The sequence below is a fragment of the Eurosta solidaginis genome, chromosome 4 (assembly GCF_040869045.1).
Source record: "Eurosta solidaginis isolate ZX-2024a chromosome 4, ASM4086904v1, whole genome shotgun sequence".
Lineage (NCBI taxonomy): Eukaryota > Metazoa > Arthropoda > Insecta > Diptera > Tephritidae > Eurosta > Eurosta solidaginis.
The window spans coordinates 111,998,283-112,020,101 of NC_090322.1; the positions used below are offsets into that span (position 1 = coordinate 111,998,283).

Here is a 21,819-nt window from a genome sequence, read left to right on the forward strand (position 1 = left end):
CTGGGAAATTCGGAAGATTCTCTTCTTTTTAATGAACTGATCAATTATACTTTTCTATAGGTACAATCCTGCTGTAGATCTGTTGAAAGTTTCAGAGATCAAATTGGGTCATAATTAAGCTGACCTTATGTGCTGCTATAGAAGGTGTCAAACATTAATTTGATCCATCTTGGTTTTTATTTCTTGGATATAGTGCTCTAAGATGACATGTAAAAGTTGTCATTAAGTCTCTAGAATAGATAATTTACCATAAAAGGAGCTTTTTATCAACCTTTGCTATCCACTTTGGTGACAATGGAAGGAAAAAAGTAGCATCCGTTGTTTTAACGTAAATAGGAACTAGATAACATTTTTCGTAGCCTCAATTATTCGTTCTAATTCACTAAACATTTTCTACCATGAAAAGTTCGTAGAGATATGGTGATCCTTGTCTTCCTAGTAGCAAACTCCTTTCCCTTAGTTCTGATACTCCCTGCTTCTTAAAGGATTTCAAATAATGTTATTGATCAACCAATTTTATCATTGTGTTAGTGCTTCTCGATATTTCGTTAAAATTTTGCACTGAAGTTAGTTTGTTTCTTTACATTTAGGTCCCTATCTTTCTTAGCGTTTTTTATCCTCGAATCATATAATCATATATCAAATGTCACTGTGGGCAGACGTGTTTTGTAGTGCTGCGGAAGTTCGTGCTTTTAAATCGTAATTCCCGGTCTTTTAATTCAAGTAATAGTAATTTGTGCAAACGCTCACAAGTACTGCTCATCACGCATTAATTTTTATAAAGCAAACAAAAAATCAAAATTAAAACATGACACCACCAAGAAAAAGTGCGCGCAATATTCTATCCGCGCAACAAAAATCAGCACAAGAACAAATCTAGTGTTGGAAGTTAACAGTTCGACAGCGATGAGTTTGTTAAAGAGAATTGAAAAACAAGTGGAAGATGCCATGAACAGCATTCTCGTGAAGCTGAGTGAAGCTGAAGGAGAGCGACGAGCGACTGACGCAAAGAATTTCTGATGTTGCTGATGAGTTGAAAAATATGAAAACAGATATAAGGAATTTGGATGACCGAGTTAGCAAGCTTGAGAAACTTAATTGCGAAAATGTTAAGGGAACAACAAACATCCAAACTCTTTGTGAACAAGTTGATGAGTTTGAAAATGCGTTGGTGTTGACAGATGTTATTGTGTTTGGCGTACAACAGCAAAGTGACGTAAACCTAACAGCGATGTTCTCACAGCTGTGCACCAACATAAATTTGACTCCGCTTTCCATTCGCTCAGCTTTTCGTACGCGCAAAAATAAAGCCAACAATAATCACTCCCCTATTATTTACAAATTAAATTCTGCCTATGATCGTTCAATGCTATTTAAAGCAATCAGCAGAGCATTTAAAACTGGGAGGAAAGAGCTTGTTCTCCGCGATGTTATAGGTGATGCATGAATGCTTGACGAAAAAGAACAGGAATGTTATGTATCACGCATCACAGCTGAAAAAACAAAAGCGCTTGGTGAGCGCATTTTCAATACATGGGCATGTTTATGTGAGAAAGCATCCAAATGCTGAAGCCGTGAGAGTGTATGATACAACAACCATTGATTGCATTGCAGCAGCTACATGAGCAAAGATCTAGTGTTATTATTTAAACTATATTTATGTATATTTTCAAGAGGAAAAACGTATTTACGGTGCTTTCTTTTACTATTCTTCTCACCTCTTTCCTTAGTCTACAGCTTCCCTTAAAAACTGCCAACTTACAAGCATCTCTTATTTGCTCTCGGTTTGGACAATGACAGTAGCGTACACACTAACAAGGAAAGTCTTAGGGTGGCACTTAAGTTAGTATGGGATTATCACCGAGGTTTAAATATCTGTCATTTTAATGCTCGCAGTTTGACGGTGGCCAAACTCGACTATTTGAGTCATACATTTAATAAAACTTTTAAAAAAAGGGAAATTGATGTTTGTGTAACTGAGACCTGGTTTAAAGCAGATATCCCGAATTCAGGGCATGCTCTTTGCGACTTTTCCCTCTTGAGAAATGACAGGTCTACTGGGTGCAGAGTAGAGATATACGCCGCCGATAAACGCCGCCGCCGCCGCCGATTAGGGTCGGTTTTCGCACGCCGCCGCCGAATGTCAAAAATATTGGCGCGGCGGCGGCGGCGTCCGGCGCGTTACACTATTTTCTACTCGTTTAAAACTGTTTAGGCCATTTATTGTTCATGTCGAAAATTGGTCGGATATGGTCGAAAGTGGTGTCAACGGATGCGCATCACTGCCAGTTATAAGAAACTAATTGCGAAATTTAAATCTTTCTAACTGTTCAAAAGTTAATTAAAAAAAAACAGGCGCTTTCGATGTCAGCTTAACACGGACTTTGCATCACCCAATTCACCAAGTTATTAAAACAAAACACTAATAGAAAAAGTATATATCTAATAAATTTATATGCTCACTTTGCATATTTTTTTTTAAAAATCAATAATGAACAATGAATTCAAATAAAATGACCCAAGGCGAACATGTTTTCAAATTGTCCTCAAGTTGCTAAAAAAAAGCAAATTAACCTAAATACGTGCCGATTTAAAAAAAAATTATATTGCGATTGGCTGAAAGAATAATCGAAATCAGTGACACAAAATCCTTTAGTAGGTTCTAGGGGCATAAACACTTCTTTGAAATGATTCTTACCTCATACTTAAGTTGAGGATATATGTACGTATAAGGGTTTGAAAATCACTTGGGCTTACATTCAAACATCTGTTATCTATTTGCGAAACTATACAATAGGGTCTGAAATGTTAAATTTGATTTTCACACTTAATCCTTCAACACCTAAGTCTCCCGGTTTGAGATTTCCTAAAGTTGGCGGCCCTATACAAAACTACTCCCTTGGAGTGAATCACATTGATTATAGCCTATCAACCAAGTTTAAATATCACCTACACGTTACGGCTCCTTTTACAAATGTGAATATGTAGGCGCATATATTTACCAGGTGAGGCTTTGTCCTTCGCAAGAACACTCAAAGTGGTGAAGGAAAAGCTTTCCCAAGACAGTCGAACTAAGGACCGTGTGTTCTACTAGCCTAACGTAGGGGACAGTCGACCTAGTCTGAAAACTGAAGCTACGCGGTCATCCATAATGAGCTCTTATATCATAAGGCCGGAAAACAAAAGTTAACATCTTTCAACTTAAAATCGGCCAACTTTCATTCAAAAATATCGTTTTGATTTAACGAAGACTATTGAAATCAATGTTGTGAACACAAACGTCTGCAAACTTTGGTCTACATTTTAAAAATTTTATCCAGGGTCCTTGTAAAATTTTAATTATGTAGATGCGCCGAAGATTATACGATTTCCACCCATTACGCAATGACATCCACTTAGAATGCTTATGATGTCGAGGGCGGCATCTTTGGCCGAATAGTCACTCCCTAACGTTTCAGGGTGTTTCTCTGGTGTCGAGGGCGGCATCTTTGGCCGAATAGTTACTCCCTAACGTTTCAGGGTGTTTCTCTGGTGTAGCTCGGCAGCATAGCGCAACAAAAGCATCCGTTGGAAAGTCTTTGGAGCTACACCGAGAGCTTCTAGGAAAGTGACGTCAACGAAGGTATGAGTTCGAAGTCGCAGTCCTATAGCTTCTGTGCTGGTATATGGTGTGAGGGTCAGGAGGCGTGGTAGAGACTGGTGGTCGGGATTGCTACTGTTCGCACATCGGGAATAGCTCTTAAAAACAGCCGAAACAACGGGAGGCGCCCTGTACCACGAGAGTCGTGAGTATTCAAAGACCATTAATAGCAACCGTAAGTCGCCTTTGTGCGTGGCCGCCAAGGAGCCACAAATGATTTAAAGGAATTGTGTTCGCGACGATTATTAGGAGTTAACCCTAGGTGAAACTACGCATTGCACGAGATATACAGACAAAAGTGTGACTATTTTATGTATCTGTATTTCTTTTCAGCCGACGCAGCAGTACCAATTCCAAAGACCGGGGTTAGGTTCGAAGCCTCTCTGGAGTAAGCGAACGAGGAGCTACTCCTGAAAATTTTTGAATGGTCTGCGAGATCTTGAGGCAAAAACCCCGGATCTTTCCGAAATGGCCAACACGTTGATTTCCTTAAATACATACAAACAAAACCTTTCCAAAATATTATTTTTTTAAATAGAAAAATCAAGCTTTTTAAAGTAAGAACATCGGCGTAAGCCGGCGCGCCGCCCACGCCGCCGCCGATAAAGTGATCGGCGTAAACCTCTAGTGCAGGGGTGGCGGTATAGCTATTTATTTTAAGTCCAAGCTAAAGTGTAAAGTTTTACATGTGTCCACTGGTACTGATGTTGTTGAATGTATGTTCGTTGAATTCAGCGATAATACTTATAAGTGCACAGTTGCTTGTATTTACAACCCGCATAAGTCTAATGACTTAACATCAGTATTTGCAAAAATTAATGAACTATGTGTTAATTATGTTCAGTTCATTGTATGCGGAGATTTTAACATTGATATTTTAAATGAGGGTAATAAATCCTAAAGTCTACAAAATAGCTTAAATAGTGTAGGCATTTCGATCGTGAATAAATATGCTACCCGTTTGCATTTTTGGTGTCAGTGATGTTGATAAAGTAAACCACATTGATCAATTTCCTTTGGCAGGTGTTTCAGATCATGAACTGATATTTTTGTGTTACGATATTATGTTTAATAAGGCGCGTCAAATGACCAACTTGACTTTTCGTGATTTTAAGAATATAAATATGGCTGCCTTAGTAAGTGTAGCTAGTACAATGGATTGGACTTTCTGCTGGTTCCTCCCAAGTGTTGATGAAAAAATAAGTTATTTCACAACAATGGTTAAAAGCTTATTCGAAAAATATGTACCTACTCGGTGTATAAGAATCACCGATAGCAGAAAGCCGTGGTTCACTAAACCCATTTTAAACCTCATTAAGGATCGAGAAAAAGCGTACAAGTACTGTGTTATATACTATATATTCGTACAAGTATGGCATCCCCCTTCACATATGTTACAGCTACTTACATTATAAAATAAGTATACTTATGTACATGAATACGACACTGCTGTCACTTGAATCTATATTAAATAAACAGTCTTTTACTGCTCTCATAATAAATAACACATGGCGCAGCCGAATAAGGAATGAAAACACGTAGTGGGACTGAATTGAAGCAAGAAGCAAGCGAACGAAACACGGACAGCGAAAGTGAGGACTTTGTAACGGCAAATAATAGCAACGCCTATAGCAATCTGGACGTGAGACGTCCTGATCCGCTAAAATTTGAAGGAAATGTTTCCGAGCAATGGAGAGTTTTCAAGCAAAATTTCGACATATATGCCATTGCCATTGATTTCGAGGAAAGAAAAGATCAGCAGAAAGTTGGAATATTCCTCAACGCCTGCGGCTCAGAGGCAATTGAAATATTTAACACTTTTGGACTCTCTGAGGCGAAGAAGAGAAATTATGACGCAGTTTTTGCAGCTGTTGAAAATTATTGCACACCCAAAAAGAATGAGGTATACGAAGCTTTTAGATTAAATTCCAGAAAACAGGAAGAAGGGGAGCCATTTTAATCTTATTTGCTTGATTTGCGTAAAAGGGTAAAAAATTGTGGATATACTGACACGGATAGAATGATTCGAGACAACATTGTTATTGGTACAAATAGCCAAAAGCTGCAGAAAAAGCTTTTGGAAGCAGAAAATTTGACTTTGCATAAAACCATCGAAATCGCGCGTGCTGCTGAGCTTGTGGACAAATATGCAGACGAAATGCAACAACAGATCAAACTATCAACAGTAAATGCAATACGCAAACAAAAACAAATTTCGCAAAATAGCAGTACACGCAATTATATGGAAAACACAAAAAGTATGAACAGAGAAAATGTACGAGTTAAGGCTAATTCAAGACAAAGCTCTAATTGTAAATTTTGTAAAGGTGTTTATGAGTTTGGCAAATGCCCAGCATTCGGCAAAAAATGCAACAACTGCGGTCGTTCAAATCATTTTAGTGTTGCTTGTTATAGTTCACGAGTTCACGAAATAAACGAAAGTGATGAAAAGAGAGGAAGTGGCGATGATATTGTTTTGCACAATATTGAAGACGTAATTGCGGGTCGGAAAAGATGGTATGAGAAAATTAGAGTCAATGACTGCCTTATAAATTTTAAGTTAGACACCGGTGCTGACGTCAATATTTTGCCTTACAAGTATTTTAAAAAATACATGAAAGATACGTTGCTATACGATGGCGGTTTGCCACCACGGAGTTACAGTGGAACTGAGTTGGACTACAAAGGTGTAATTCAATGTGTAGTTATGTGCCGAAATGAGATAAAGATTTTAGAATTCACGGTTGTTGATACACCGTACGAACCTTTGTTAGGACTTGCAGCATGTGAGCAACTAAACCTTATTAAACGCGTTAACGCTATTCGAGAAGTAACAAAGGATGAATTTATACGAAAATATAGTGATGTTTTTGAAGGGACGGGATGCTTTGTAACAAATTTGGATATTCAGGTTAAGAAAAATTCCGTCCCGGTGGTAAAGCCAGCAAGGAGAATCCCGCAATCCTTAGTAGCAAGAGTAAAAACCGAGTTACAGAAAATGGTTGAAAATAAGATAATTGAACAGGTGGATGGTCCTATTGAACGAGCCAGTAATCTTGTAGTTGTAGAGAAGAAATCAGGCAAACTTCGCTTGTGTATTGATCCTCAAGATTTAAATGCAGATATTTTGTCGGAAAATCATACGATTCCATCATTTGAATCTATATCGGTACGTATTGCTAATAGTAAGATATTCACTGTGTTGGACCTGAAAGAGGGGTTTTGGCAAATAGGACTTAGCGAAAAAGCTAGTGAGCTCTGTGCTTTTAATACACCGTTTGGGTGTTATCGTTTCAAGCGCTTGCCATATGGTATCAAAATAGGTCCAGAAGTTTTTCAAAAATATAATGAGCGAAACTTCGAAGATATTCCAAACGTAATAGTTTTCATTGACGATATATTGATTGCAGCTAGAAGTGTTGAAGAGCATGATCGCACTCTGAAGTTAGTTATGGATCGCGCAAGAAAATTGAACATTAAGTTTAATGTCGACAAAATTCAATACAAGGTAACAGAAGTTAAATATTTGGGTAAAATTATTTCACCAGATGGCATACGCTGCGATCCTGATAGAGTGAAAGCGATAATGAAAATTAGAAAACCAAATACTAAGAAAGACTTGCAAAAATTACTTGGCATGATAAATTATATTCGCGAATACATACCTAATTTGTCTAGTATCTCCAAACCGTTACGAGAGTTGCTAAAGTCCAACGTCGTGTATGAGTGGCAGTCACCTCATGAAAGCTGTTTGGAACAAATAAAAACAATATATCGCTGATCTTTTGTCTCGTTATTTTGATGACGACAATAACGCTCCTGACATTGAGGACCTCAATGAGTTCGTCCATTCCTTAAACATCACCGACGAACGCCTAGACAGTTTTCGAAACGAAATCAATAAAGATGAGCATTTGGCACAATTGAAGAATGTTTTAATAAATGGCTGGCCTCATAAAAAAGATATGTTAAGTGACGCTCTCAAACAGTTTTGGAAGTACCGTAACGATCTGTTTTTAGAAGATGGTATCTTATACTTGAATAGTAAGGTTATCGTTCCACCAAACTTGCGGAAAATCATATTATCACAGCTACACTTGTCTCATTTGGATATTGAGAAAACGAAAAAGCGCGCTCGCGAATTAGTGTACTGGCCAGGAATTGATGATGCGATTGAAAAAATGATAACAAATTGCGACGTATGCCAACGAAGTCGGTCATCAAATGTTAAGGAACCCATGATACCCCATTGCATTCCAAATCTACCTTTTAATAAGATAGGCTTAGATATTTGTGAATGTGAATCAAAAAACTATTTAGTAATAGCTGATTACTATTCGCGATATTTAGACATAGCTCCATTGAAAATGAAAACAGCAGCTGATTGTATAAATGCATTAAAAACTTGCTTCGCAGTACACGGATTACCTGTAGAAATAATTTCAGATAATATGCCTTTCAATTCATATGAGTTTAAACGATTTTGTGACCAAATTGGAGCTAAATTAACTACAATAAGCCCTGGATATTCGCAATCCAACGGTTTTGCTGAGCGCTTTGTTGGGATAGCAAAAAACTTAATAAAGAAATCACATGAGAGTAATCAAGAGTTATGGCTAGCCTTACTTGAGTATCGTAATACGCCGCTTAAAGATGTTGATGCTTCGCCAGTGGAACTTTTAATGAGTAGAAAAACCCGTACTCTTGTACCAACGAAAAAGACTTTATTTCAACCAAGAATCACTCCTAACATAGGTAATAACATAAACGCAAAAAATGGTAAATCAAAAAGGTACTACGATCGATCTGTTTCGCAAAAACAATCATTCGTAAAGGGAGAGAAGATATGGTATAAGCACAATAGAAAAGGCTGGTTAAAAGCTAAAATCATTGACACACACGACTCACCTAGATCATACTGGATTGAATTAGAAGACCAAACCATTTACCGTCGAAATTCCAGATGGTTGCGAAAACGATTCTAGTTATAAGAACATCTGAACTTTTATATATTTAAATCTTAGTATACATAGTACACCCACATGTACATTCATGCATATGTATGTACATAAATATGTGTTAATGTATATGCTCCGGTGTACGAATGTCATTTAACGAATTTACCATTTGAATTAAGAAGGGAGATGTTATATACTATATATTCGTACAAGTATGGCATCCCCCTTCACATATGTTACAGCTATTTACATTATAAAATAAGTATACTTATGTACATGAATACGACATTGCTGTCACTTGAATCTATATTAAATAAACAGTCTTTTACTGCTCTCGTAATAACTAACACATACTGGAAGCGTAATCCTACTCGGGAACGGTGGAGCGCATATAGTAGTTTGCGAAACAAGACAACGACGAAAATTCGCCAAGCTAAATCGTTATATTTTAAGAACAAATTTGCTGATGGTATGTCCACTGAAAACTTATGAAAAAACATTAAGTCACTAGGAGTTGGCGTAAAAGACAGAGTAACATGTACGATTGACGCAGACGATATGAACTGTTACTTTATCGGGATGAATAGGACGCATGGACACGAGTCATTGTATGAAATAAATGAAGATCTCGTATGCGATCGTTCTGTAGAGTTTACTTTTAATTCAGTAACCGAAGAGGATGAAGTTAGGTGCCTTTACGTCATCAAATAAAACGCTGTTGGTGTGGACGGTATTAATCTACGCTTTTTAAAGTTAATTTTGCCTTGTGCGCTTTCCTCACTTACGCATATTTTTAATTTTATTTTGGCGTCATCTACCTTTCCTTCACAGTGGAAAGTAACAAATGTCACTCCGACCGCAAAAGGAAATGCGTATGACTCCTCAGGAAATTACAGACCTATCAGTATCTTGTCATCACTGGCGAAAGTCTTTGAAAAGTTAATCTCATGCAAAGTGTGTTGCACCTATAGAAGTATAACCTTTTATCTGAGTACTAATCTGGCTTTAGGTCTGGGCACAGCTGCTCCACTGCACTACTTAAAGTAACAGATGATATCCGTCCTGCTTTTGAAAATAAAATGGTACGATCTTAGCCCTCTTAGATTTTTCGAAAGCGTTCGACACTGTCAACCTTAAGATTTTATTACTTAAATTACAACATTATTTTGGATTCGACACAACGTCTATAAAATTAATTAGGAGTTATCTTTCAGATAGGTTACAGCAGACTGTGTGTGGCAATAACATCTCGCAACGGAGCGTAGTATCTTCTGGTGTGCCTCAAGGTTCTATCCTAGGCCCCATTTTATTTACTATTTTTATAAATGACATTGTCAGCTGTTGCCAAAATACATCTATACACTTGTATGCGGATGACACTCAAATCTACCTTTCGCGTCCTATTGGTATATGCGAAGATTTAGTATGTAGAATGAATGATGACCTAAAAGCTATATCAAATTGGGCCAAGGTGAATGGACTTAGCCTAAATCCGGCAAAAACACAAGTCCTGCCAATATCCTTCAACTCCCATGACTTAAATGAATTGCCATCTATAGTACTGGATGAAACCAAAATACCTTTCCTTCCGGCTGTGACTAATCTTGGGTTTAGGATGAACTCCCGCTTGGTTGTTCTTATCTTCCAGTTAACACAAAAATTAAACTAGTAAAGGCTGTCGTTGTCCCACAAATCACCTATTTCGAACTTGTATATGGAGATCTTGACTCAGAATCCAATAGGAAATTAAACCTAGCTCTGAATAATGCTACGAGGTTTATATACGGTAAGAGAAAGTTTGATCACATCTCCATCTACACAAAAAATATTCTTGGAAGGAGCTTGGAAAATTACCTTCAGACTAGGAACGTAATTTTTTTATTTAAAATTATGAAAAACTCAGCTTTGTAACATCTTCCCGTACTAATAATATTGTAGTACCACGATTTGTATCAGTGGGAGTGAAAGTGAAAAGTGAAAGCAAGTGATCGTGGGGCGCTCACTTATTAATTGAATTTTATTAAATTATTAGTAATTTTTGAGTCGTTTAAGTTTTTCAAAATGTTTTGCTTGATATGCAAGGAAAGAGTGGAACGGAATAATCCAAACAAAATTGATTGTTCTGACTGTTTGAACTATTTTCACGGCAAATGTGTAAATATCAAGGCAGCCGACATTGAATTTTTCAAGTCCAGCAACAAAAAATATCGTTGTGACAGATGCACGGCTATGCGAAGAAAATCATTGCAGCCAACAACAACACTAACTCAGACTGCAAGCCAACACGTACTCGTTACGAATGCACCACAACAACATGAAAAAAAACAGCGGAGCAGGCAGCAGCAGGCGATGATGGAAATGACGGAAAAATAACTCTTCAACTCTTGTACAAAGAGATACTTGACCTGAAGCAAATCAACATTGATTGCCTAAATACGATACAAAACATCAAAGAAGAAAATGCAGAGTTGAGAAAAAGAGTTGATAAGCTGGAGAGTAGATTAAACTGGAAAGAACAAGTACAATTGGAGAATTCCATTGACGTTGTAGGTGTGCCAAATGTAAACAAAGACAATGCAAAAGAATGCGTGAAAAAAATTTTCAGCGTTGCATTAAATGTGCAGGTAATACTAGGTTCAAACACACACCAAATTGGCAATTTATACTATTTGGGCAATTTATTACGCAATTTGTCATATAATAAATTGTAATAATAAATTGCCAATTTAAAAAAAATTGCGTAACAAATTGTTTCAAACTGCAAATGCAACATTGTAAAGTGTGTTTATTGAGTATAGTTAAACGTCAGTTACGCATGGCTAAACTATATGGTTGGCTCATCTCATCAGCTGATTTTATGTCTTTCATTTCACTGGAGTAGGGATTGTCAAAAGAAGATGGCAAACTCAAAATGAAACCAAAACATTGAACACATTTTCTTACAACACACGAAAATTGCAAAGTTTTATGTTTTCATTCGCCTAATAATGTGCGTGTTTATTTTGACAGTCTGAACAAAGGTATGCTCTTGCTGTAGAGATGAGCCAACCAGCTAAGAAATTACTATTGTGCAAGCTAAATCGAGTTGTATGAACAGCACTCAATTCAAATCGAAATTTCCTAAATTTATTTTTCTGTTTGAACATAGTATAATGGATGATGACATTGAAAAAATTAGCGTGAAACATACTAATGCTAAGTAGTGGCATTGTTTGCGTTAAGCTTAAGTCTATGGAAAGCAAGAAAAAAATTATGAAAGCCAAACGAACAGCCAGGAATAAGCTTAATACGTCGATATTTTCTGATGCTAGCAAAAAGAACATTTACATAAACAACAGCTTTACAAATTACTACAGAGCTCTGTTTACAGCTGCTAGTAAGGTAAAAAAGGAACGGAAATTGAAATATCTATGGATAAATAATTCAGAACTTTTTATGAAAAAAAACGATAATGATAGAGCTGTTATCATAAGAACATTCGATGATCTTTCTGTTATCAATCTTAATTAAGTTTTATTATTAAAATAGTTGTTTTATTTTTAATTCGAAATTATGAATATAAGATCTGTTCTTACGAATAACAGCCCAGTCCTTAATGTCTTCAATGACTCTAATATATTAACATCCAAAGACAATACCTTTACAGTTTTGCATCAAAATGTAAGAAGTCTCAGGCAGAATTTCGATTCCTTAGTTTGCAACCTCGAATCCTTTGTTAATCTTCCCGATATTATATTTGTCTCAGAAATTTGGATTTTTTCTTATGAAATAAATGACTATAGTATTCCTGGTTATAAATTTTTTGCAAATACAAATGACTCGTATAATGCTGGTGGTGTTGGAGTTTTTATACGTGATTTTTACGAGTGTGAAGTTACTTGCTTTAGTCTATCAAGCGCTGATGTAATAAAAATTTCATTGCAAATATGCAATGTACCTTTCACTTTTGTATGTCTGTATAGATTTCACTCATTATCTTTTAAATTGTTCCATGAGGAATTCTCTCTTTTTTTAAGTAGAGAAAAAGCATCAAATATTGTTATATTAGGCGATTTTAATTTTGATTTAATGAGCACCAATTCTATGTTAGATAACTATCTTGCGCTCCTCGCAGAACATGGTTTATTTTCCTTCATTCATGAGGTTACTAGGCCAGAATCAGGGACCTGTATAGACCATGTTTATGGTAGATTTAGTAATATTGAAGATAATATGCATGCTGGTATAAACCTTGACTTTGGAATTTCGGACCATTGTATGACCGGAATTCAACTTACTAATTTAAATGCAAATAGGCGAATTACCAATTGCGATATATTATCAACTATTACGAAAACTAATTTTTATGTTTTAAATGAATCACTTCGCTTTGAAAAATGGGAAACAGTTTTAAATGAGCCAAATGTAGACAAAGCATATAATTTTTTTATGGAAACACTTACGATGCACATAAACTACTCAAGTATCTCTATTTTTCCTAAAAGATCAACTTTTACTCTTAAACCTTGGATCACTCAAAATCTATTAAAAAAGATCAGGCTGAAAAACACATTACGGAAAAAAGCAACAGGCATCCGGCGAATAATAAGCTAAGAAATCGGTCGCGTCTGTTGACTAAAAGGGTAAACAAAGAAATACGTACAAGGCGCGATAAATATTTTCAAAACCTTTTTTTCATAGCGCAGGGTAACTCCAAAAAAGAATGGGATGCTGTAAATAGAATAACCAACCGTAATTCTAAAAGAAAGTGCGACTCGCTCATATTAAACGTGAATGGTGTAGATGTGTCGGAGCCTCGGGAAGTTGCAAACGAACTCAATGATTTCTTCGTAAACGTAGGAAAAGCCTCCGATTTAAGCAGTAATCCTAAGCCCTGCACCTGCTACACAAACCCAATACATACCGAATTCCTTCCGCCGAGTAACAGTTTTTTCTTTGATGCCATTACAGGCGCAGAAATTATTAATATAATTAAATCTCTTAGTAACTCTAATTCATGTGGTAATGACAACATATCCAATCGAACGTTAAAGAGCATAGCATTTAACGTTGTTGATATTTTAAAACATTTATTTAATTTAAGTATAGCCCCCGGAGTTTTTCCTGCTCACTTAAAATGCGCTACGGTTATAACACTCTTTAAAAAGGGGAATAAAAATGACAAAAATAACTACAGGCCCATATCTCTTTTATCTTCAATTTCAAAAATTTTTGAGAAAGCAGTAAAAAATAGGGTGCTGTCGTATTTAATCAAAGTTAAATTTTTTAGCCCTAAGCAATTTGGGTTTATTTCCGGGCTTTCTACTGAAGATGCTCTTCTAGATTTTTCTTCCTTTATTTATAAGTCAATTGATGATAAAAAATGTTGTGCGAGTCTCTTTGTAGACATAACAAAGGCATTTGTTATGGTTGATCATAGTATTCTAATAAGCAAGCTTAGCTACGCAGGTTTTCGTGGTAACATTATTAATTGGTTTACGTCATATCTAGAGAATAGAGTTCAGAGAGTTAAAGTTGAAAATAATCTAAGTGAACCCAGGCCTATAACCCTAGGGGTTCCACAGGGTTCGGTTCTTGGACCAATCTTATTTTTAATATACATTAATTCAATATTCTCTTTGCCTTTTATTGGTAAAGTAACAGCTTTTGCTGATGACATTGCCATCGCATATGGATCGAAAAATGAATTTAATCTTTTTGCTGATATTAATCACGATGTTTACCTTTTAAGATCTTGGTTCGCAAGGCATAAGCTCGTGGTAAGCAACAAAACGAAGTTGATGTATTTCAACCTTTGCGGGAAGGAAATACCTAAAAACGAGGTTGTCTTTCACAGTTCTATATGTATGCGGCATCGTTTGTGTTCAACTACTTGTACTCAAAATAACAAAACTGTCAGTTTTGATGAGAAAATAAGTTGTGACAGTAAATGTTTTAAGATCGAAGTCGCCTCTAATTTCAAATATTTGGGTGTTATAATCGATCAAAATCTAAGTTGGTCATCACATATTTCTGCACTGAAATCTTATATGTTATCAGCTCTTCGTTCTTTCTATAACTTAAGAAAACTGTGTTCCAATAGAATATTGTTATTGGTGTATTATGGACTAATACATTCAAAATTACAATACGGAGTCAGCTGTTGGGGTGGTGTCTACGCTAGTAAGATCCATCCGCTTTTAATCCTACAGAAGTATCTAATCCGAAGAATATGTAAAGCTGGTCGTTTAACACACTCTATGGAGCTATTCAAAAAATTAAATATTCTTCCTGTGCGGCACTTATACTATTTTAAAGTTTTAAAATTTTTTTTTATAAGGAGCGGGTATACGCAAAGCCCAATATACAACATTTACAATCTGAGAAATAAGACGTTATCTCAAACAAAAGTTCCTAGCTTTCGCACCACACTTTTTCGTAATTTATACACCATCGTATCACGTAATCTATATAACAAACTACCTGCTGAGATACGACTCATTAGAAGGCTAGCAGCGTTTCTGAGGGAAGTGAAACAGTGGCTACTTGGTTTCAATCATGAGGGCATTGAAACTCTTTTGAGACCTATAATATAAGTACCTGTGTCCATTAGCATCGAGGTGTTTTTTTTTGTTTCTTTTTCCATTCAATGAAAGTACCTTGACATCTCTAATTTTTGAATTTTTTGTTTTCCTTATACATATTTATATCTTTTCAATTGTAAGCAATTAGTTATAATTTGTAAATTTTATGCGCCCCATAAGCATTTATAATACTAAACGAATGAAATGGCATTTCCTCTGCTCTTTGAATGAGCATCTAATGTCATTATCTATTTTCTTATTTGTATTTTTATTTCATATTGTAATACTCTAGAAATTGTAAATATTTACGAGAAAATAAAGACTATACAATACAATACAATACAATACAATACAATTCTACCGGGTTCTAGATTGTTCTTTGTTAGTGCTGTGCGACTATGGAACTCATTGCCAATGTCAATTAAATGTATTAAATCAGATAGATGCTTTAAGGCGGCAGTTGCAAATTATTTTTCATAGGGATGTCTCTTACCTCCCGCTCTGCCTGGTTCGTGAGGTTTCTTCTAATTTAATTTACTTTATATTTTAATATCAGTAAACTCTGTAATTTATATGTAAAACGTACAAAAAAAGACTCAGCGTCTTAATGTGCTAAGGGAGTAAACAAACAAATAAATATGAAAATATGAAAAACAACTTCTTAAAAACCTTACGCTTACAAGTATTCCTAATTATAATCATGCATTATTATTTACCGCTACTACAATCGTATTGTGCAATTTAAGCAGCTTTTAAATACAAATTTTTATTTTTACTAACGTTACTGTACACTTTTTTCATGCTCTTGTTACTCTATTCGCGATACAGCGAAAACTATCTTTATAGGTGAAGAAGCTAACTGAAAAATCAATGCCTAACCCATAACGATCCGACACATACACTTCGAGAAATAATAAATTCAAAGTGGGCACCTCCTTTCCGCCGGTTACTCACCTTATCAGCAACATTTTTGTGCAACATTAATGGGAAGACTTGTTCTGTAAGTTTCTTCTCCGGATTTCGTTTATTCTCACAGCCATACACGAAGATGTTGTGTTTGCGCGAATGGGCGTGCATATCACAGTATAAGACAACTTTGTATTCATCAATCAGTCTTGACACCAATAATGAGCGAAAAATCGTTCCATATAAAAAAAAAAAAATTTAAAAGATAAGAAATTTGGTTTGTATTCCTATTTTAATGAGATTACTAAACAAATGTGTACCTTTTAACCATGGCTTTTGTATACCAAATGGATGGATAAGTTTCGCGTATAACGGTACGATATTGTCGATTTAGATCTTTGCCAGTTAACGAATTGCGTGTATTGCCCACAATTACCCCGTCTGGATTGAGCATTGGTATAAGCTTAAAAATGAAACGATGACGCAGTCGTTTAGCTGCTAATGTATCGCCGGTAATGAAATCCATCAGACCTTTCATCATCCATGACGCCGGTGTTTCACTGGGGTGTACTCTTGCTGATACTACGATTGCTTTCTTTTTCTAAAAAACACAATGGCAAAGAATCCTTAATAAATTTCAAGTTTAAGTTTATTATTGAGGTGATTTATTATATCACATTCACACTGAGCCATAGTACAATTTTTTTTGTCAAATCTTAATTTTCAAATAAACCGATTTAAATTACAATTAAAATTGATGAAACCTTATTAGAAAATATAAATTAGAATTGATTTGAATTTATTTTGAATATTTATGCCTTTATTTCATATATGTAATACTCCTATATTGCTACAAAAGGCTAGGTACATTCCCAAAGATATATTGCTGTTTAAACGTTTTTGTTTTTGTATTCAATAATCGAATGTACCTAAATTGACATTTTTTCTTATCACACTTATGCTGCTACAATCACAAAAATTTTATAGGCTGTCTTGTTTTAATTTCGAATTCAAAACATTGCCAGCATTTTCTATTAGCAATACAGGAGTATTACATATATGCTTTATTCTTAATTTTAACCGACAATAAACAAAGTTCTCAAAACAATGCGTTTTATCCGATATTCCCGATACTGAAATAAGGACCCCCCACGTTGCCGACTCGTAACTGTATCTGCAAAAGGATTGATGATTTTACCTGGGAAAAAATTTATATTTGCAACGTATTTATTTTTTTAGAACCGTTTCGGGATAACTTCGGACCCATTCCGGGGCATTAATTGTAATAATTTCGACAGCATTTGGGCTAATTTCGAAAAACTCGTTCGACAAACGTCAGACCCGCGCTGGTTACATGGATCCGAACGCTTCCCAAGGCAGTCGGTTCTATGTACCGGAGCGACTCGGGATTTTTCCCGACCAAGGACTGTCATTTCAGTGTGACCCCATCTAATTTGTTTCGTCCCTCCCACAAATTGTCATCCTCCCAGCAGCTCCTTGCAGCAGGACTGCTCCATATTCTCTTACTCCGGGAAGGCATCGAATCCAATCCGGGTCCGTCTCCTGACCCCGGTCCTGAGAAATGGTTTTGCTGCATCTGCCGGAAAAGAATCTTTTTAGGACGGCCATATTCTGTTCAGTGTGTCTCGTGCAAGGGATGGTTGCATCGGACAGGTTGTTCTGGGCTTGATCCCAAAACCCGACGTCCACGTAACTTTTATAAATCTTTTGTGGCTCCTTGCTGTTCACGCCCAAGGGCGTCCCGTAGTCTACGTCTAAGCGCCCCCCACTACCTTCCAGCAGCCCCGCTGCTCAGCAAGCCACAACAAGTACCCGCTGCTGCTCGCGCCCCACGGCGCCAACAACTCAAACAGCTGCTACCACTCATAACTACAATCTTCGTTGTAGAGTCGGAAGCAATGCTGAGCAACAGCCCCTGCCCCCGTCTTTCCCCCCCCCCCCCCTCTTTTCCGGCAGCAATCGTGTAGGTCAGGGAAACAGACTCTTAGTCCCTACCTCCGTTTGCACCGTTTGCCAGCACAGAATATATATGTTTGCGACATCCGCCCAATGCAGCTCCTGCCTTGGGTGGTGCCATTTCCCTAGATGTTCTGGTCTCCGCGAAGGCAACCCCCCGACGGGTTTCATCGCGCCATGCTGCCAGGTCGCAAACCCAAATCATCCGGGTACCCCAATGATTGCCCAAGGACGCCCAGTCCTAGGGCCACAACAGCAATTGCGTCCTGGCCTTCCCCAACCCAGGCGTAGTCACCCGTCACTTACCCCCAGAGTGGCGACGTCTCCCCTCATGCACTTCAGAATTATGCAGTTAAACTGTAATGGACTAACTGGGAAGATTACGGAGATAGTCGATTTCATGAAGCGGCACAACATCCGCATTGCTGCGATTCAAGAGACTAAACTCACAGCAAGATCTGCATTGCAGACCTGCTCTGGGTATAACGTCCACAGGAAAGACCGCGAGAGCGGAAATGGAGGCGGTCTCGCGTTTATCATACACCACTCTGTGCAATATTGTATATTTGATCCTGGCATCGACCGCAGGGACAATGTCTTAAAACGTCAAGGCCTATCTGTCCGGTCAGGCGATGCAAACCTAGAAATCATCAACATCTACATCCCTCCTGCCACCTGTTGCCCCAGTGGATACCGCCCTAATATCAGGGCCTTACTCACTGGCAACAATCGCATTATCTTAGGCGATTTCAATGCCCATCATGATCTATGGCATTCAAACTTGCGGGCGGACAGTAGGGGTGAGATGTTGGCGGATCAAATAGAAGAAACGACGTTCTGCACAATAAACGGAGACGCCCCCACACGTATGGTAGGAAGCTGTCACAGCTCGCCAGATATCTCAATCGTGAGCGCAGAACTCGTAAACTGTGTCAACTGGCAGCCGATGGTAACATTGGCATCCGACCACCTGCCCATACTTATTTCGCTTGAGCGTAACGCCGACTTCATCGTCACTGAAAAACGCACTTACATAAACTTCAAAAAAGGAAAGTGGGAAGAATATAAATCCTTTACAGACAGCCGCCTAGCTGCCCTCCCTATCCCGACTGATGCCCGCCAAGGGGAGCGTGCCTTCCGTAAGGTCATTAAATCCGCCTCGGCACATTTAATTCCCGACGGGAGAATTCCCGAAATGCGGCCCACGTCCCGGCGGAGGCCGCAAACTTAGCGAGAGAACGTGACCTTATAAGACAGCCTGACCCAGGCGACCCCCAAATAAGGGATATAAACCAACGCATCAGATTGCTTGTAGATGAACACAAGCGGGCGAAATGGGAGGAGCACCTAAGAGGTGTGGGTAAACTTTGGTCCACCGTAAAGTCCCTATCGAATCCGACTAAGCACAAAGACAAAGTTTCCATCGCCTTTGGCGACAAAGTGCTGTCGGACGCAAAAAATGCGCGAGCGCTTTCTGCCGACAATATATAATGCATCCTACGGTCGACAAAGATAGACGGAGAGCCAATAGACGCGCACATAAACACAAATTCAGCGCGTCACTAATCACCATCACCGCTAAAGAGGTTGAGGACGCCATTGGTCGTGCTAAACCATCCAAAGCAGTGGGCCCAGACGGCATAGCCATGCCGATGCTTAAAAACCTAGGGAAAGAGGGGTTCAAATATTTAGCGCATGTCTTCAATCTGTCTCTTTCCACCTTTGTCATACCTGAGAAATGGAAAATGGCCAAGGTGGTCCCGCTACTAAAGCCTGGGAAACCAGCTAACATAGGTGAGTCGTATCGTCCGATATCTCTCCTATCGCCAGTGGCAAAGACGCTTGAAGCCATTTTGCTCCCTTATTTCCAAGCAAATTTGCAGCTAGCCCCTCATCAGCATGGCTTCAGAAAACTCCATAGCACTACCACCGCGCTGAATGCCATTAGCACCCAGATAAATTGCGGTTTAAATCAATACCCCAACCATAGAACAGTACTCGTAGCGCTAGACCTATCAAAAGCTTTTGTTACGGTCAACCATAGCTCGTTACTGCAGGACCTGGAAGGGTCTACCCTTCCCCCATGCCTTAAAAGGTGGACCGCAAATTATCTGGGTGGTCGGCAGGCATCGGTGCAATTTAGAAACGAAACATCAAAACCAAGGAGAATTAAACAGGGGGTGCCACAGGGTGGTATCCTATCCCCACTTTTGTTTAATTTCTACATATCTAAGCTACCTTCACCACCGGAAGGAGTCACAATCGTTTCCTACGCCGATGACTGCACAATAATGGCCACAGCCCCAGGCCCAAAGATCGATGCGCTATGCAATAAAATAAACGGCTACCTCCCTGATCTCTCCAGTTTTTTCGCCTCGCGAAACCTGGCATTATCACCGACTAAATCTTCCGCGACCTTATTTACAACATGGACGCCCCAAATGTCGACCATTTTGAACATCCACGTCGATGGCACTACGCTACCGACTGTCCGACACCCCAAAATCTTGGGTGTGACGTTTGATCAGGATCTACATTTTTGGGCAATTGTTCCGAGAATTCAGAACCGTAACAAAATCCTCAAATCCCTTGCTGGCAGTACTTGGGGAAAAGATAAAGAAACGCTCACGACTACATACAAAGCAATTAGCCAGCCGATTACTTGCTACGCGTCACCCATATGGTCGCCAAGCCTAAAAATCACCCACTGGAAGAAACTACAGGCCTGCCAAAATACTGCTCTCAGAATCGCCACGGGCTGTCTTCTTATGTCCCCAGAACACCATCTGCATAATGAGGCGAGACTACTCCCCATCAGGGAGAGAAATGAGATGCTGACTAAACAGTTCCTGTTGAATACCCAGAAACCTGGGCATCCCAACAGACATCTGATTGATGAACCAGCACCGCCTAGGGGCTTAAGGAGTCATCTCCGTAAGCATTTTGAGGAAATACGGCACCTGAGAACCCAGCCGTATGAAGTGAAAAAACACAAGCAGGTCCTTGGTGAACTCCATAAACAGGCGTCGGACCTTTATGCCGGGAATTGCCCGGTGAATCCAGTACTTAACGAAAATTATCCAAAAGTTGCGGAAGAGGAACGCATACTCCCCAGGGAACGCGTGTCACTCTTGCTCAACTTCGTTCTGGATACTGTAACAGGTTACCTATCCAGAATCAACCCCGACATACAAAATGTATGCCCCGCTTGTAATGTGTCCCCACATGACACCAACCATCTCTTCAATTGTAATGTGGAACCAACGCCTCTAACACCCCTTTCCTTATGGTCCACCCCTGTTGAAACGGCAAGTTTCCTTGGACTCCCGTTAGAAGATATTGATGACAATTTGTGATCGGTCGCGGCTATTAGGTGGGGCGAGCATTGCTACAACAACAACAACAACATGGATCCGAAAATGTACTCAGTAGGATGTTCCTTATTGAAGAAAATTTAGAGGTCGCTACTGAGGATTGAATTTCAATTGGTCATTACGATGTGCAGGGCATGGTCCTTTTACGGTACTACTTACTATTTTACATTTTCTACTAGCTTTCCACGATTTCTTAACTTTATAACTTAGATGATCTTTAAGGTTAAAATAAGATACTTTGGAAAACCCACACTAAACATTTATTTCCAGTTTTTTTTATTTTTTTATATGTTGTTTAAAATATTTAGAAGCTATTATTAAAGAATTTCTGATTTTTTGATGAACTTTGTGTAACTCACAAGAGCGCAATTCCAAAATTTCCACGATAAAGGTTCGTGCGC

The 21,819-nt window shown here is 38.3% G+C and overlaps 2 protein-coding genes across 36 annotated transcripts in view; one reads left to right on the forward strand and one right to left on the reverse strand.

The window, feature by feature from the left end:
* Nadsyn (NAD synthetase) overlaps positions 1 to 21,819 on the forward strand; it is a 1,223,365-nt gene that overhangs the window by 522,690 nt on the left and 678,856 nt on the right. The gene's annotated exons all lie outside the window — the stretch shown is intronic.
* Nna1 (Nna1 carboxypeptidase) overlaps positions 1 to 21,819 on the reverse strand; it is a 725,779-nt gene that overhangs the window by 476,486 nt on the left and 227,474 nt on the right. For all 26 annotated transcript variants that reach the window (XR_010952781.1, XR_010952783.1, XR_010952782.1 and 23 more), the window contains 2 exons: positions 16,388 to 16,668; positions 16,116 to 16,275 (listed from right to left, as the gene is read on the reverse strand). Coding sequence is in view for 22 of the 26 variants with exons in the window: in XM_067782491.1 (XP_067638592.1) it covers positions 16,116 to 16,275; positions 16,388 to 16,668 (441 nt within the window). In the remaining 4 variants the exon portion in view is untranslated. The remainder of the gene's footprint in view (positions 1 to 16,115; positions 16,276 to 16,387; positions 16,669 to 21,819) is intronic.